Source organism: Octopus bimaculoides, chromosome 25, assembly GCF_001194135.2.
Source record: "Octopus bimaculoides isolate UCB-OBI-ISO-001 chromosome 25, ASM119413v2, whole genome shotgun sequence".
Taxonomy (NCBI): Eukaryota; Metazoa; Mollusca; class Cephalopoda; order Octopoda; family Octopodidae; genus Octopus; species Octopus bimaculoides.
Genome location: NC_069005.1, coordinates 1,214,787 through 1,231,459, shown reverse-complemented (window position 1 = coordinate 1,231,459; position 16,673 = coordinate 1,214,787). Strand labels below are relative to the sequence as shown.

Sequence of the window (16,673 nt, the reverse complement as noted above, 5' to 3'; positions counted from 1 at the left end):
TAAATCATTTTGTTGATGAATGCCTTTAAAAAAAAAATAATAATAATAAAAGCCTACTGGATACTTCTCTAGCCCCTGAAGACCTGCCTGAAATAATGAATTATTATTATTATTATTATCCCCACTCTCTATCTCATTTTCTTTTTAAAAAAAAATATATATAATAAAATAAAAAAAAACAACAAAAAACAACAAAAACAAAACAAAAAAAAAAGGTTACTTTCAACGTTACTGTTCCCCTGAACAACAGCAGCACGCAAATAGGGTCGTGATCATGCAACATGATAATCATCCTTAAGATGATTAAAGACCGTTCAAAACAACAGCAGAAATCTGTTGTAGTCAAAAAAAGTTGACAAGAGAAGAATGGACCGTTGAGCTGCTAAGATTGTAGGCTGTTGAGTGAAGTCCTCCTTCTCAAAAGAGAACTACTTTGTGAGTTGAAAGTATGTACAATGTCTTTGGAAGTTCATTATTTACAAGGGAGTAGCAGTCAAGACTGGAATATTTGGAGGAAGTTATTTATATTGTCTGCAGACTGCTGTACTTTTTTGTTTGTGTTCATTAATTCTTGTTTCTGTTGAATACATTGCTAGAAAGGAAAAAGAAAAAGAAGAGAGGAAGGAAAGGCAATTAGACAGAATGTAATATACCAAGCAAATAATAAAATACACACAATAAAATAAACTGTATTTCATAAGGGAAATAATTGCTAGTTAAAAAGAAAAAGTAAGACAGCTACTTAATTGCCAAATATTCTAATAACAAATCGATTATGAATTTAACATGGAACGGCAGTGAAACATGGGCCATGACTGCTAAGGACATGCGTAAGCTTGAAAGAAATAAAGCTAGTGTGATCTGCTGGATGTGTAATGTCAGTGTGCATACATGACAGAGTGTGAGCACCCTGGTGGTTTGCTAGAGAGACGACTGCGCTGGTGTGGTCATGTGTTATGTATGGATGAGGACAACTATGTGAGGAAGTGCCACACCCTGGGATGAGGTGGTGAAGCATGACCATCGAACATTGGGCTTCACAGAGGCAATGACAGGAGACCGAGACCTTTGGAGATATGCTGTGATTGAGAAGACCCGGCAACTAAAGTAAGATCGTAGCCATGTCCGATGCCAGTGTTGCATGTCTGGCCCATTTAAAAGTACCCTTGATGCATTGGGTGATATGATATGCTTGACAAGTCCCATTGAGTCAAGGAAAACCAAGTGCCCCCTGACTAGCTCTTGTTCCGGTGGCACGTAAAAAGCATCAGCTGAACTTAGGTCAATGCCAGGTCTGCCTGACTGGATCCTGCACCAGTAGCACGTAAAAGGCACCCACTACACTCTTGGTTGGCGTTAGGAAGGGCATCCATCTCCAGAAAATCTGACTCAACAAATTCCATCTAACCCATGCAGGCATGGGAAAATGGACGTTAAATGATGATGACTTTTGTTGTCTGACCCGAATTCAATGGTGTTGCACACCAATGAACACATGCAGCATGCAATCAGAATTAAGGGCAGCACTGTAACATAACCAGGGATTCCCTATTTGGCACTGCTGTCCCTTGGAAAAAGGCAGCGAGATATCCATAAAATATCTTGTGTTACTGGCAAACATCTTAGAATCCAGTATTAACTGGTTTCATCTGGTATTTTCCTGTTGTTGCTACTATTATTGCAGCAGAATTTCTAACTTCTGTGCAATGTCCTGATATGATTATTAATTAAAGGCTGGAGACGGAAAGAAGCGTATGGCTAGAATATTTAGTTATGTTCCTCTACATTCAGAGTTCAAGCCCTGAAAGAGGCGATGAAATAAATACCATTCCAGGGTTAATCCCATGTGCTTATCAGGGGAGATAATAAAGAGTTGCTGGCGGTTTTAATCTAGAAGAAATGTACTCGACGGAGCAGAATTAATGGATGCCAGAACACACACACAAACACACGTGTGTACGAGTCTGTATCTTCTGGTTTCTAATTAGAAAAATACTGCTAAGTTATACATAAAATACATACATATAATGATTGAGAAAGTTGTTTCGTATTTGTTTCTAACTGTATTCGTTCATTGTTTAATTCTGTATTTCTTCTTTGTAGTTTTTTTCTTTCTTCATCTTTGGCTGTTAAAAATATAAAAATTAAAAATATCAAATTAAAACAAAAAAAACTCCCCGATTTTTACACCACAGAAATTAATCTGCACAAAAAATGTACAATGAAAAGATATTTCAAATTTCAAAGGTAAAAATACAGGGGAGCTGAGACCGTCACAGGTTTCAATCCATTGTTGAAGTAGCTCTATATGAATGAAGCCTACTTTTTCTCAAGTCAAGCATGACTGCTTCCCCTCAGATTTTCCGTCATTCTTTTTACAGCTGAGTACCACTATAATATCAGATTTAGCTGCTATTCCTAGGAGGTTAGGTGACCACAGAGAGGCTATCTTGCAAGCGCAACTAACCAACAACCCAACATGTTAAGGGGCACGTATCAAGGTAAATTGTTGGAAGTGACAAGCCCTTTCAAGCAGACTCTACACTACATCTGGATGAGTTTTCTGATATTCTGTATCAGCAGCCCCACAACCATTTTTGTACCATGGACTGGTTTCGCGAAAGACAGTGTATCCACAGACCAGGATAGTTAAGAAGTTTGCTCTCCAGCCACAAGGTTTCAGGTTCAGTCCCACTGTGGGGTACCTTAGGTAAGGGTCTTCTATTATAGCCCCTCAAATGACCAAAGTCATCTGAATGGATTCGGTAGATGGGAAATGAAAGACGCCTCTGTGTGTGTGTGTGCGTGTGTGTGCGTGTGTGTGTGTGCGTGTGTGTGTGTGTGTGCCTGTGGTTCCTTGTCTTGGCATTATGTGATAGATGGGAGTGAGTGTGCCACTGTCATCCAAGCAGTGTTGTTCATTTGCAATGTTCTATGGAAACATGTCTGGGCAGGGGGGAGGGGATATTACCTCAGATGAAAACAGGTGAAGGGTGGTGACACGGAGGGGATCCAGCTGTAGAAAATAGTGTTGTTGATGGGATATTATTCACAGACCCTTTCATGAGCAGTCCGACACTGCAACAAGCAGCAGTTCACTAGACAACACAATTTTGGTCTTCAATACATTCAGCAGCCTGTGACTCTTTTAATTCACTTTTCTATCTTTCTGTGTTTCATTTTGTGTACTCTACTTGTATTTCTAGCTTTCATTGTAGTCCTTCTTTACTTGACTAATCTGTTGGCCCTCTTTTAACCTTTTCTGATGTGTTACAATGCAGCTGAGCCCTGTATGCAATAAGCTCATCCTTATCATAAAACTCTCCCCCCTCCCCCCAATAAATACCAGAAGATAGAAATCAATACTCACCAGTTTTATTGATGATATAATTGTGTACTATATCCAACGTCACTGACCCACCTGTTGAGTTCTTTTCATTCTGTAATTAGACATATTTTTACATAATATGAAGGGATTTGATGGCACACATACATCAAAAGTGAAACTGTAGCATATTCTATCCAGGGAGCAACTAGAAAATTACCTCTGCAGCAATGAAGTGCTGACATAAACTCTGTGGTTAATGTTAATCAAACTGTTTAAAGCTAAAAAAGTGGCAAATAAGAAATTTTAATGAAGATAATATCCAAAGATAATTTTCCACAAATATATGATTACTTGAGGAGTGATCATTTAAAATCAAGACAAAGATAATGAGCCAAAAATTCAGTTGATCCAAACAGCTGAATCCTCATTGTCAAAGTTGGAGATCCGTCCACGGATTTGTGTGCTTTTGCTAATCCAGCACTTTTTTTTTATCTTTGGACACTAAAACCAGAGAAATTATCATCAATATTTGATGTATATATGTGTATATATATATATATATATATAAAAACAAAGAACAAAAACCAATTTATACCTGACATTTGTAACACCTCCAAGGACCATTAGGAAAAGTAGCAACAGGAGGTTCTAAACAAGTAGGGTGATATGCCATACCACAGCCATCACAGATCAATAATCGGCCAGCTTTTTGGCACACAAAGCAAAGACCATCATGTATATCCTGTTGTTAAAACATAAAATGAGATTTCAATTAGAGAACAATGTCAATACATTCGTAGTTTCAGGCATTAAAATGTGTTGGATTTATTCTGAAATATCAATTTCTTTTTTTTCAATTTAATTTGAAAGTTTAAAAAAAATTTTTTTTTTATATATACAGTATTAACTTCCTTTAACTATGTATAGAGTGTTACTTTCACCCCAGCAAACAACTGGTACTTATTTTAGTACCCTAAAGGGATACAAAGCCATGCTGACCCTGGCAGAATGTGAACACAGAACGCAGAGGGAGGTAACTGGATGGAACCAATTACTGCAAGGAATTCGGTTCAGTGCTGCACTGTGTTCTGCCAACTTTATGCTAATTAATAGCTTTGATTGAAATAGCAATTTTTAGAACAGGCCATACTTAATTTAATTAACTCTCCTATAGTTGCTTTATTGAGTCAGAGCAACAAAAGGCAAAATTAGTTCAGCAATTCAGAATATTAAACAATGCAAAAAACATTGCATCGAGTTTTTTTTAGTTGTGCAGCAAACAGATTCTGGAGTTGCACATGAGCACATACACACACACACACACCATAAACAAAACATAGGGAGTTTTTACAGCATAGTTAGGTCATATGTAATGTTTATAATTTTACTTTTCAACCACCAAAATTAGTTACATGAAATATTCTAAAACCCTGGTCTCCCACTCTCTCTCTCTCTCTCTCTCTCTCCTTCTCCTGCACTTCCCTCAGGTTGGGCTGCTGTGTATTTTCTTTGCAGCAGCACACCTGTTTGTTTTCGTTCCTGATCTTTCTCTCTCTGGCCAGGTAACCTTCTACTTCCTCTTCAGCAAGACACCTGTATCTGTCTCACTATAACCTTTTCATCATCACCTCTCCCTATGCCTCCTCCCCTCTTAAAAGTTTTTTTGTCTTACAAGTACTTGGTGACCCTGTCAGTGCAGGTGCCACATAAAAAGCACTAAGTCCACTCTGCTGAGTGGTTGGTGTTAGGAAGGGCATCTAGCTGTAAAAATCCTGCCAAAACAGCCACAGAAGTCTGGTGCAGGCTTCTGCCTGGTCGGCTCTTGTGGTACTGTACCACCCATGCTAGCATGGAACATGGACGTTAAATGATGATGATGATGATGATGAAGCAATCAACTGCAAACGCCATGTTTTGGTTTTGTCAAAACTGAGATGACAAAAGCTGTCTCAAAAAACAACTGTCCCAAGTCCATTGAGATATATCACTCAAATGGAAAATAATTCTAAATCAAATAGAGTGACGTACTTCATCCATAACACTATGTAGAGATATGATTTCAAATAAGTTAAAACCGTGATTGAGAAACTGTCGCAATACTTACATCAGACGACCCATTTACAATACCATTCTTGATACTAGCGTTACTGTCAGAACTATCTGGAGTACCTGGACGACTGTTGGTTGGAGATGTGCCATGTTTTGGTGGGCGACCTGTAAATATTTAAAACGACAAACCTTTACTGTCTTTAACCACAATAAAACAAAATTATAAAACGTTTCTCAGGTGTATTGACCTATGGGAACTTGAGTTTAAACCTGCATAACATTACCATGGCAACAAAACTCTTAAAAACAACACATGGACTATTTGGCCTGAGTACGGGTCATTGCTCATTGCACAGTTGTGTTCTCCATTTACGTTATAGTGACTCATCGCAGAAAATAAGTTTCCACTCTTTTTTATTCTTTGCTTGCAGAACTTTGAATTGCCCCACACAAAACATTTTAAGTACAAAGTTAATTATTTTTGATATCACAAATTGGTATAAATGTCTCAGTATAATTACTGGTACCCTTGAGGGAGAAAAGGCAGAAATAGACCCTTGACTCTAGTGGATTTGAACTCAGAATGTGAGCCCCAGCACTCATACCCAGTTATCATGGTGCATAAGTGGCTGAGATTACAAGACTACCCCACTCAGTTCATTGCTGGACCAACATCCCAGCTATTGCTGGAACACATCCACAGCTGAAGTATTTTGCTTAAGAACACAACAGATTGTCCGATTCAGGGATTGAAACCACGATTTTATGATCCTGAGTACAACACCCTCACCACTAGGCCATGCACCTTCACAAACACAACACCAATAATAACAATAATCACCGTACCTCGAGGTCGTTTTGTTCCAGTCGTAATGTTTGATCCGACCAAATAGTTCATTCGTTTTCTCTACAAGAGAAGAAAAGGAACAAGAAACAAATCAAAATGTATCTAAGGATCAAATGTTGTAAAGATAGCATAAAATAACAGAGAAAAATTGTGGGAATTTCTGGTCAATTCCGTGTCAGTATGCAGGAGACACAGGAATTATTTAGGCCTTACTCTAAAGGAACCAAGAACACTTAATCTGTGCATTTGAGACACCGGAACTGAGTTTACTAATTTTTGAGAGATGGGTGCTTAGTGAAATTCTCCATATTTCATATGATGTCGTACATACATTTTATTTTTATTGGCCAATAGAAAGAGGTTGTAAGAACTGATTTGCATATGATTAGCATGTTACATCACCAGCAAAACTTTAATTAGCACAGGGGGAGGGTTAATTTTATTCTATGCTAAATATGGTTTTAGTTGTACTGAAGTATTTCAGTATGCTACTTTGGAGAAAAAAATGGTTTTAACTTGGTTGTTTCAGTCAATAACCATCTACAATCCCTTAAATATTGTTTACAATAATTTGCACCTGGTGGAGTCAGAGGTGTGCCATTAAGACACTCAGTTTAGCTTCAGCATTTTCAGACCTGATAGAAACCATCAATCTCCAGGTTTGAACACAGCTGGTTTCTTCCAGGTGGAAAAAAAAAAAAAAAAGAGAGAATTGACTCCAATGCAGAACAGGTACCTTATTTATTGACAAAAGGTAAGTCAAACTCAGTGTTATTTGAACTCAGAGCATAGAGTGAGAGGGATACTACCTGGCAATCATCCCACACTCTATCAACTCAGCCAGTCTCCTCATCCCACACCTTACAGATGTTGCTTATAAAGGAGCAATCACCTTTCAATTCACACCAGTGTCCAATTGCCCTTAACACAGTATCTATAATTCAGTCTTGTCCTCTATAAACCAACACCCATCCTTAACAACAGTCCAGTACAGTGTCTTGTTTGTCAATACTTCATATTCAATACTGTGTACTGCTTATTCTTTACAAACTATCATCATCATCATCATTTAATGTCCAGCTTCTAGGCTGGTATGGGTTGGGCAATTTGACAGGATCTGCAGAGTCAAGGGACTGCATCATACTCCACTGTCTACTTTGGCATGATCTCCATGACTCAATGCCCTTCTTAGTGCCAAACATTTTACAGGGTGTACTGGGCTAAGGACCTAGAATGGCCCGTATAACTGAGGGAGGAAAGACAAGGGAGGGATACAGCAGAAAGGCAACAGAGTTGGGGGTGGGGCTGTGTTAGGGTCTCTGTTTACTAAAGTCAGAGAGGCAGAAATAAAATGTGAACTTACATCACTTTCTAAGCTGTAACTAAATTGTGGGTTGGCTGTACTTCGTCTTTTCCGCTCAGACCTTTTACTCTGCAACTCTGGGGAAAGATTGAAACACAAAATCAAACTGAGTTCTTCACAGACAACAAACAACAACAAAACTATAATGGAAATAAAATGACCTAACAACTATTAATACTTAATATTGCGCTGTGCTCTAAATGCTTTTTCTTATGAAATGAGAACTTAAGCAACTCAAACAAGTTAAAAAGTTAAGTGGTGTGGAATTAATTTTGAGAAATAAACAGAAAATGTGTATTCGTCCTAAAATTTATCTTCACAAAGGCTTTTTTTTTTTAATTTCATAACGGCAAAACAAAATCACAAAACAAAAAACCACACACAAAAACCAAATTGAAATGACAACAACCATATTTATTGGAAGGGCAATGTGAAAGATTTAATTTGAAACTATCAGAAAGTTTTAAAGAAATGTTTCTTGCTATTTTGCATCAAGCTGTTTCATGTTAGAGAGAACTAATTAACTGACAAATTAATTAAGCCTGGCACACTCCAACCACTACACTAATTATTCACAAGCTCGACAATAGGTACTATTTCTTCCACTAACCTCGTCCACCTCCCATCATTCCTTTGTGCCAAGGGTCTCTAAGGGTCCCGTCTATCATTAGTCTCTCCATTGCACGTTTCCTACAGATTTCATTATTGTATTTTTCTTCCATTTTGCCTAGAAAAAAGTTGTTGGGTTGTTTTAGATTGAAGCAATTCACATTCAAAGTTTAATTGGATTGAGAGAAAAATCAACAACAAATCATTCCTAACAAACTTGATGCAAAATGATAAATGTCTTTCAATTTATATGTCTTATTAACTTCAAATAAAAGCGTGAACTTTGTTAAAATAGCCATTGTTTATAATTTTACACAGCCGAAAGTTCAGAAATTTCAACATAAATTTCAGAAATGATCTAAAAATAATAATAATTTGCTTTTATTTTAAAATTCAAAAGATTTGCAAATTTCAAAATTTTCTTTCATTCATTTTTTAAAAATTTTCTTTTTTTTTTTTACCATAAAAAATATTAACAGAAAGGTTATTTAAAATCATTAGTTCAATTACGTTGAAAGATTTATTATTATTATTATTATTATTAATATGCATGTAATTCATCAGTTTTTGTTTTTGTTTTCCCAGTTTTATATTACATATAATAACTAATGGGGGAGGGGCATTTGAAAATATATAAACAATATGCAGAGGTGATAAATTGTGGTTTAAAATACTTGAGAAAACTTACTGAGGCTTGAAAATGAAAACCAACCTTTTAATGTTTCGGGTGTAACTAAATCTAGAGAAGCCATATACTGCAGTTTCTGGAAATAGAAGAAAAACAAAAAAATGAGCACAAGAATGGCATCATGATAAAACAAAGGAATTTTCATAATCAACTAGTATTTAATGAATTGAAAAATAACCGAGGCAGGAATATAAAGTTCACTGAACTGTCACGGGTATTGATTCACTGATTCTTATCTATTTGGAATGAATTTAAACACCGGGGCTATCTTCTCTATCCTTCTGATCATTGCTACAACACTACAAGAGTCACACGTGTGTGTGTGTGTGTGTGTGTTTGTGTGTGAGAAAGAGGAGACACAAACACATGCATGGCATCACCACTAATTTTTACTTCCATTTTTCAGTACTGGCATGGATCGGATGAAGTTTGTCAAGAAAGATTTTACATGATTGGAAACTCTTCGCAATGCCAAACACCTTTATTTGTTTTTCATGTAATGTATTTTCATCCTGCTGGTCCTGGCACTTTCTCATTTCCTTGTTTTCAAGCCTATAATCTCTTAAACCCCAAAAATTTCCACATAGAGAGAAAGATTTTCTTATTACATTCTGCCTCTCTTTATATCGAATCTCTCAGCTGGAATTTTCCTTTCCTCTGAATTCTTCAAAAACCTCCCTGCCCAGCTTTTCAATTTGCTGCCAAATCAATTTACTAACCCATCTATTACTGGACAGGGAACTTAATTCATTCTACATTGTTTCAGTTTCTTCAGCTGTTAGCAATTGCTAGCATGTCACCGACCCTTTCGATTAACAAATAATGCTCATCAATGTGCAGCAAATAAAACCAAAGATCAACTTACTCGCAACATGTTTTGGCTACTTTTCACATTTTTTTCGTCACAAGTTATTGGTGGTTTTTTATCAACAGTTTTCTTGATATCTCCTAATTCAGTTTCTGTACAAGTTCGCTTTGGTGGAAGTACATTGGGGGGTGCCATTTGGTTTTTATTCTGTACAAAAAAAAAAAAAAAAAAAAAAAAAACACATTGGTAAACTTAAGACACAATACATTTCACAGTTTCAAATAATACAAAAGGAAAACAAAAAATTCTAACACAGAGATAAAGAATTTTGTAAACCACATGTTATTTTTTAATAAGTACATGCTATAATGAATGGGTAGAAGTAGGATAATGGTTGAGCAAATGCTTGTATGGTTCATATCTGACCCTCAGCCTGAAGCTATTGTCATCCTCATTGTTTTAACATATTTTCCCATATTTGCAATGGGTCAAACGAGTGTGTTGGGATAGAGTCTTCTACAGTCAGATGCGTTTCTATCATCAACCCACCCATGTTACCCAGTGAGGGAATAACTTCCAAGTGTATTGAACAACAAACAGCCCAGACATGTTTACATGGAGAACTGGAAACAAATGACAGTCAACGAAGTCATTGTTTACAACCAGCAAGCAAATGCAAACGAAGATGAGGGAAGCATGAACTCACACAAACACGTCAGGCTTCTTTCAGTTTCTGCCTACCAAATCCACTCACAAGGGCTTGGTCTGCCCAGGGCTATAGTAGAAGACTCAAGGTAGGACTGAACTCAAAACAATGTGGTAGTGAAGCAAACTTCTTAACCACCCAACCATGTCTGAGTAATATACTGTAATCCATTCAATCAGCTGTACCCCAGTTCTACGATAATTAGACTGGACCTGATTATAAGGCAATGAGTTGTGGCTTTGATTCCCAGACTAACAGTGCATTGTATTCTTGAGCAAAACACTTCATTCCATTTTGCTCCAGTCCACACAGGGGAAATAATGTTGGCCTTCCCACTTAGCTAGCTGGGTGGCATCGTTTGAAAGCTACAACAATGTGAGGAAGTGTATTATGACCAGCAGGGTTTAAGAACATCCGACAGCCTGGTCAACACAGTGAAATGTGTGTGTGTGCGCGCATATCCTGTGCAAGCTACTTTTGTTAGGAACTAAGGACTCACTGTCAGAGTGAAAGGCAGAGTGTATGATGCTCGTGTACAAACATGGTCTGTGAATGCAGGAGACATGTGAACACTTGAAAGAAACGAAGCTAGCATGCTCTGCTGAATGTGCAATGCCAGTGTGTTTGCATGACAAAATGTGAATGTGTTGAGGTAAAAAATTAGGCTAAAGAGGCGAGAGAAGCCAGCACAGGTATGGCCATGAGATGATGTGTATAGATGAGGACAGCCGCATAAAGAAGTAGTGGTCAGTAAATGTGGAAGGAACCTGAGGAAGGAGACACAGGGAAACATGGATGTAGTGGTAAAAGCATGATCAAGTTTCACAAAGGAGATGACAAAGGATAGAGATGATAGGCGATTTGCTGTGCTTGAGAAGACATGTCCACCTAAGCAAAAACGTGTTGCCTACGTCTATCCCCTTGCACCCAAGCTGATCTGGATGAACCTGCCTTCCCTCTCATCCCCACAACCCATGTCTATACACCCAATCCATCCCTGATGAACCCACAGCTCTTTTAGCTATCATCCACCCCACTACTCATCGTCTTGACACCCACCTGTTCATCACACTTCTAATTACTGAAATACCTACTCACCTGATCTAATTAGGAAACCACGTCCTTCTTGGTAGAATCCCTTACCTCTGTATTCTGCTGTATGCTTCCTTCAGCTCCCCTTCCTCTTACTGCCACTTTTTACCTCCCAGACCCACACCTACTTCTTCCACCTTCCCCTCCAACAGATATTAAGGATTGACCTTGTCTCCAGCCATGTTCACCACTCACCTCCCCTTATCCATCTGCCCCTTGCCCTTCACACTCCCACAAACTTACCCACCCATACCATTTCTCTTCATTCCCCTTTCTATAACTTGAATTTAAGCCCAGACACATCTTCACTATCCTCTTCCTCTCCCTACTCCAACTGGGGCAACCATATGTCTCCCCTACAGCAAGACAACCTGTTCCTGTCACCCTATCATACTTCAGTCTCTCAACATCCAGCAAAAAACCACCTTCCTCAGCACTACTTCCTCCCCAGTTGAGGGATTTTGTCTTAGGGGTTATTTGGTTACCTCGTTACTGTTGGTACCATGTAAAAACTACCCAGTGCATCCTGTGAAATGGTTGGCATTAGGAAGGGCACCCAGCTGTAGAAACCATGCCAAAGCAGATATTGGAATTTGGTGAGTCCTCTGGCTCACTAACTGACCAACCCATGTCTGTATGGAGAACAGATGCTAAATGATGCTGAGGATCATCATCATCATGTATGAGTGTGTGTGTGTACACATATTATTTAAGGGGAAGAGGAGATGCAGATCTCATGACCATTACAAGCTCTCCCACACAAGTGAGATTGATGTGGTTGACATTCATCTTGCAGGTTAATTGATGCTGTGAAGGTACAAAGGTCATGTGGTTGAGGCATTCAACTCACAACTGTAAGGTCGAGAGTTTGATTCCCGGCAGTGTGCTGTGTCCTTGAGCAAGGCACTTTGTTTCACATTGCTTCAGTCCACTCAGCTGGCAAAAATGAGTAGTACCTGTAATTCAAAAGGGCCAGTACTTGACAGGTTCTTAATTTTATCAACCTCCGCCTTAAAATGAGTGGGATTTGAACTCAGAACATAAAGAGCCACAACAAATGCCGCAAATCATTTCTTTCCAATGCGCCAATTATTCTACTGGCTCACCACTTGCTATAATGATTTCTAATTTAGGTAACAATGCCAGAATTTTTCAGGGGAGCATCTATTGCATTGACCCCAGTACTTGACTGGCAGTTTATTTTATAGGCCCCTGAGGAATAAAAAGGCTGAGTAGGTCTCAGCTGAATAAAACAAAGATAAGAATGATTTTATGTTGAAAAACAAAACAAATAAAACAAAAAAAAAGGAGAAAAGTTACCTGTAAAAGAGTTTTGCTGATGGTGTACTGTGGTACTCGAATAGGAGGGGATGTACTCCGAGAGGAGACTGAGTTATTCACAGTCGGACTGCTAACTCTACTGTGGGGGGTGTTCAATATACTGGGACATTTCACATTGTCATTTTTCTTAATAAAGTCAGCTGATTGAAGGGGGCCAGCAGCAGCAGGAGGCTGGGTGGTTGCCACGACTGCTGTTGGTGCCTGTTGGGGGGATGATGTGGCTGGTTGAGAATGGGAATGTGGATGCTGTTGCATTGGTTGCAATTGTTGCTGAGAAGATTGTGATTGCTGTACAATGTGTATATGTTGATGTGGGGACTGCGGTTGCTGGGGGGACTGGCATGGCAGTTGCTGGGGGGACTGGCATGGCAGTTGCACCGGGTGCGACTGGAGCTGTCTCTGTGGTGACTGTGATTGTTGTTGCACAGTGGCATGTGTCTGCCTCTGGGGGGAGGGCGACTGCCGTTGCACTGTGTGGGGCTGCTGCATAGGTGACTGTGACTGCTGCCGTTGCACTGAATTTGATTGCGGTTGGGAGACATGCATTTGTTGTGGTACAGCATGCACTTGTTGAGGTGAATGTGTCTGTGGCTGCTGTTTTTGTAAATGGACTTGTTGTTGCTGTGTTTGAGCTTGATGTTGCTAGAAAGAGAAGAAAGTAAAGTAAAAATAACCAGTGGAAAACAAAAAAAAGACTGAAAAAAAAAAAGCCCCAAGATTAATAATATCATTCTATGCATAAAAAGCATCACAAGTTGGCAGAAACAGCAAAATGTCAAATTAAATATTTTACAGAGTTCAAGTTTTGTTTTAGTTTTAAATGATGCTCAGTTTGGTTTTTGCATGCTTGCATGAGTCAGATAGTTGAAGTAAATTTTATATGGCTAGATGCCACTTCTAACACCAATCGTTACCTGTTTGCATATAAGATAATATTTCCTCCCAGGATGTTGACATGTTTCCATGGACCAGTTTTCTAGTAGTGATGTCTGCTGGCGTCAATGTAGGGCAACAGCTGTACTGATGACATCTACTGCCAGCCAACTCCAAATGAGAAGAGAAAATAATCTCAAGAATCAAGGATTCTCTACAACTGACAAGTCATCAGGGAAAAGGCGATTTGCTTCCACGGAGGGAAGAAGACGGCTGTTGACATGTGCATGTCTACACACACATATATGTGTCTGTCTGTCTGTGCTTATTTTGACATCATGTGATGGGTGTAAATAAGCATGACCATCATACAAGCAATGTTGCTAGTTCCCAGTCTTCTGTGAAGAACATATGTCTGGCCATGGGGAAATATTACCTCACTTGGAAACAGATAAGGGTTTGTGACAGGAAAGGAATCCAGCTGTAGAAAAACTGCTACAATGAATTCTGTGTGATCAAGGCAAGCATGGAACAGTGATGATACACACACATACACACAAACACATACAGACACTCACACACACATTATTACATCTTCTTCAGGTGCTATGAAAAGCTGAATTAGTGTGATGTTTGTAAACAAAAATAAAAAGGTTTAGTATATAAGCGCTAATGGAACTTACGTGCTGGGAGGCATTTGTATTAAGGCTTGATGCTTGATTAGAAGTTTGTTGTTTGTTTACAAGCTCCTTACGAAGTATCTGGACAATAACTTTCTGTAAAAAGAAATTTGCAAATGAAGTGTAACTATAAAGTGTTCATGGAATGGACAAACAGACAAAACTGATAAATAAAAAGTGTGAGGAAATAAGACATGTCAGAGAAGCGTGAGGAAACCAAGGACATTTCTTGGGATTACTCACAACATCTGGAAAAAATCCAATTTCAATGTGTATAGAGTGGAATTGTTATTTTTCTGTTAGTCCCTCCATTTACCGTTTACAGCCATACAACACTCCTCCTCGCCATAACACACACACAGAGTCAGATAAGCCTTTCAGGCTGCCCAGTTCTTCTTCATTTACTCCTTGTATAGTCAATCGGTTTGTACTCGTACTATTACAAAGCTAGTGGAATGGTTGCAATAGTTTGATTAAAGTCCTTGGGTTTATTCTTCTATTTCCTGATTTCAAACCATACCAAAGTTTACTTTGCTTTCATCTCATGTACTGACCACCAGCACCAAATTTCTGGCTTTAAATCCATGTTAGACGTTATTATTGCAGAATCATTAGAGCACAGGACTAAATGATTTCTGGCATTTAGTTTTTAGTTATTTATTTTCCAAGTTTAAATTAGTAGGAATAGGAAAGGCAGAGAGGGGACAGCACATCAGTAGAATGGCCAAAACAGAATGCAACAGGACTAAACGTTTAAGAGATTCTCTCTTTCATCCTACTACAGTCGAATGATCAATTTTTGTCTTTCATCACTTCATGACCAATAAATTAAGAAAAACCCAAGAATAGTGCTGCTCTCTGAAATATGTGGTCTTGAGCTAATCCAAGAAATCAATGTCCTTCAAAAATATTCCTAACAAAAACATTTTGGTGCAATTCAGCCTGAATTGTACTTTCTATCTCAATCATTTGCCTTATTTATTACAGAATTATTCAAGAGAATTCTTCCAAAATTAGTGACAATGTGTAGAAGCAATTTCATGCTACCAGAACCTGAGAAGTTCCAAGTCTTTTGATTCCCATTTCAACCCTGACCTCTCTCCAGTGGTTCTTTGCTTGTTCTTTACCAAAACCACAATGTTTGTGCTGAAAGAAGCTTCTGTTTGGTTCCTGAATCATAACTTTAAAGAAACACGAATGAAGAACTAAAAGAAGCAAGTTTAATATTTTAAGTAGACACAACCAAAATAACCATTGGTAAGCAGAAGATTGGGTTCAATCCTCAAACACCTCTATCTAAAACATTCATTTTAATTGTTTACAACTTTCTTTAAATTATCCCCTTCATCTTCATTCAAAACTTTCTCAACTAAACAAACTATAACAAGACAATAGTAACCCTAAACCCATAATACTCCACAGGGTGGTGTTTAACTTGGAATAAATAACAACACTGTAGTAGCATTGAGCAGATGGGAAACTAAAGTCTCTCTATAAACAATTGCTTGTCTATTGTTGTCTCGAAAACTCTTCTTTCTTGCCCATTGTCAAGTTAGCTAAAATAAGAAAGAATTTTGTTTTCAAATACAAAATATCCACAGGGGGCATGAACTCAGGTCCAATGAGTCGATAGATAGTCTACATCGCTCAGCCATTTTAAAAGTAATCAAACAAAAAAACCTTCTTTTAACTAATTACAGTAAAATGGTTTGTAGAAAAAAACAAAAACAGATTATTCAACTCCTTGACAAAGTAATGAAACCTATTTATTCATTATTTTACACTTTTTTAATCACTTGTTAATGCATAAAAGATAATTATGAACAGCGGTTTTATAAGACAGTTTAAGTAGACCTGAAATACTTCAGAACACATCCAAATGATTAAATAAATTAACGGCTATTAAACTGTTTTAAATATTAATTTCTTTTCGGCTTTTCTATTGTCCACTTTATCAAAAGTAATATCACTAAATTATTTGCAGTGTTTTTAGGTCAGTGTGCTGGTTTAAGTTTTGGGTCTAAAAACAGATTTTTTGAAAATCGACAGCAGTGAGTTTGACAAAACCGAAATATCTCGTATATAGATTTTAAACACGTCTTTGGTTTTCTATTAGCTCACAACTTTTAGACATAATTCTATCAAAATACCGATTCATTTTTTTCTTTCTTTTGACGCAAAATGGTGAACATTTTAGTTTAAACAAAAAATTTGATATTTAAGAGATAAAAATTCCACAATTATAATTCCAACGACGAGATTATTTCTATTATAACATGTATATATATA

At 37.8% G+C, this 16,673-nt stretch overlaps 1 protein-coding gene across 4 annotated transcripts in view; it reads right to left on the bottom strand.

The window, feature by feature from the left end:
- Positions 1-211: 211 nt before the first annotated feature.
- The window catches only part of LOC106876048 (PHD finger protein 21A), a 48,507-nt gene continuing 32,045 nt past the window's right edge, over positions 212-16,673 (bottom strand). Inside the window, exons 4-15 of one of the 4 annotated variants that reach the window (XM_052976780.1) lie at positions 14,388-14,480; positions 12,811-13,473; positions 9,750-9,899; positions 8,885-8,960; positions 8,198-8,314; positions 7,588-7,664; positions 6,224-6,284; positions 5,433-5,542; positions 3,924-4,070; positions 3,371-3,440; positions 2,023-2,126; positions 212-592 (exon numbers count right to left, since the gene is read on the bottom strand). In XM_052976780.1, coding sequence (XP_052832740.1) covers positions 494-592; positions 2,023-2,126; positions 3,371-3,440; positions 3,924-4,070; positions 5,433-5,542; positions 6,224-6,284; positions 7,588-7,664; positions 8,198-8,314; positions 8,885-8,960; positions 9,750-9,899; positions 12,811-13,473; positions 14,388-14,480 — 1,767 coding nt within the window. In that variant the 3' untranslated portion in view covers positions 212-493. The remainder of the gene's footprint in view (positions 593-2,022; positions 2,127-3,370; positions 3,441-3,923; positions 4,071-5,432; positions 5,543-6,223; positions 6,285-7,587; positions 7,665-8,197; positions 8,315-8,884; positions 8,961-9,749; positions 9,900-12,810; positions 13,474-14,387; positions 14,481-16,673) is intronic. The other 3 variants (XM_014924441.2, XM_052976781.1, XM_014924442.2) reach the window with 3 other exon arrangements.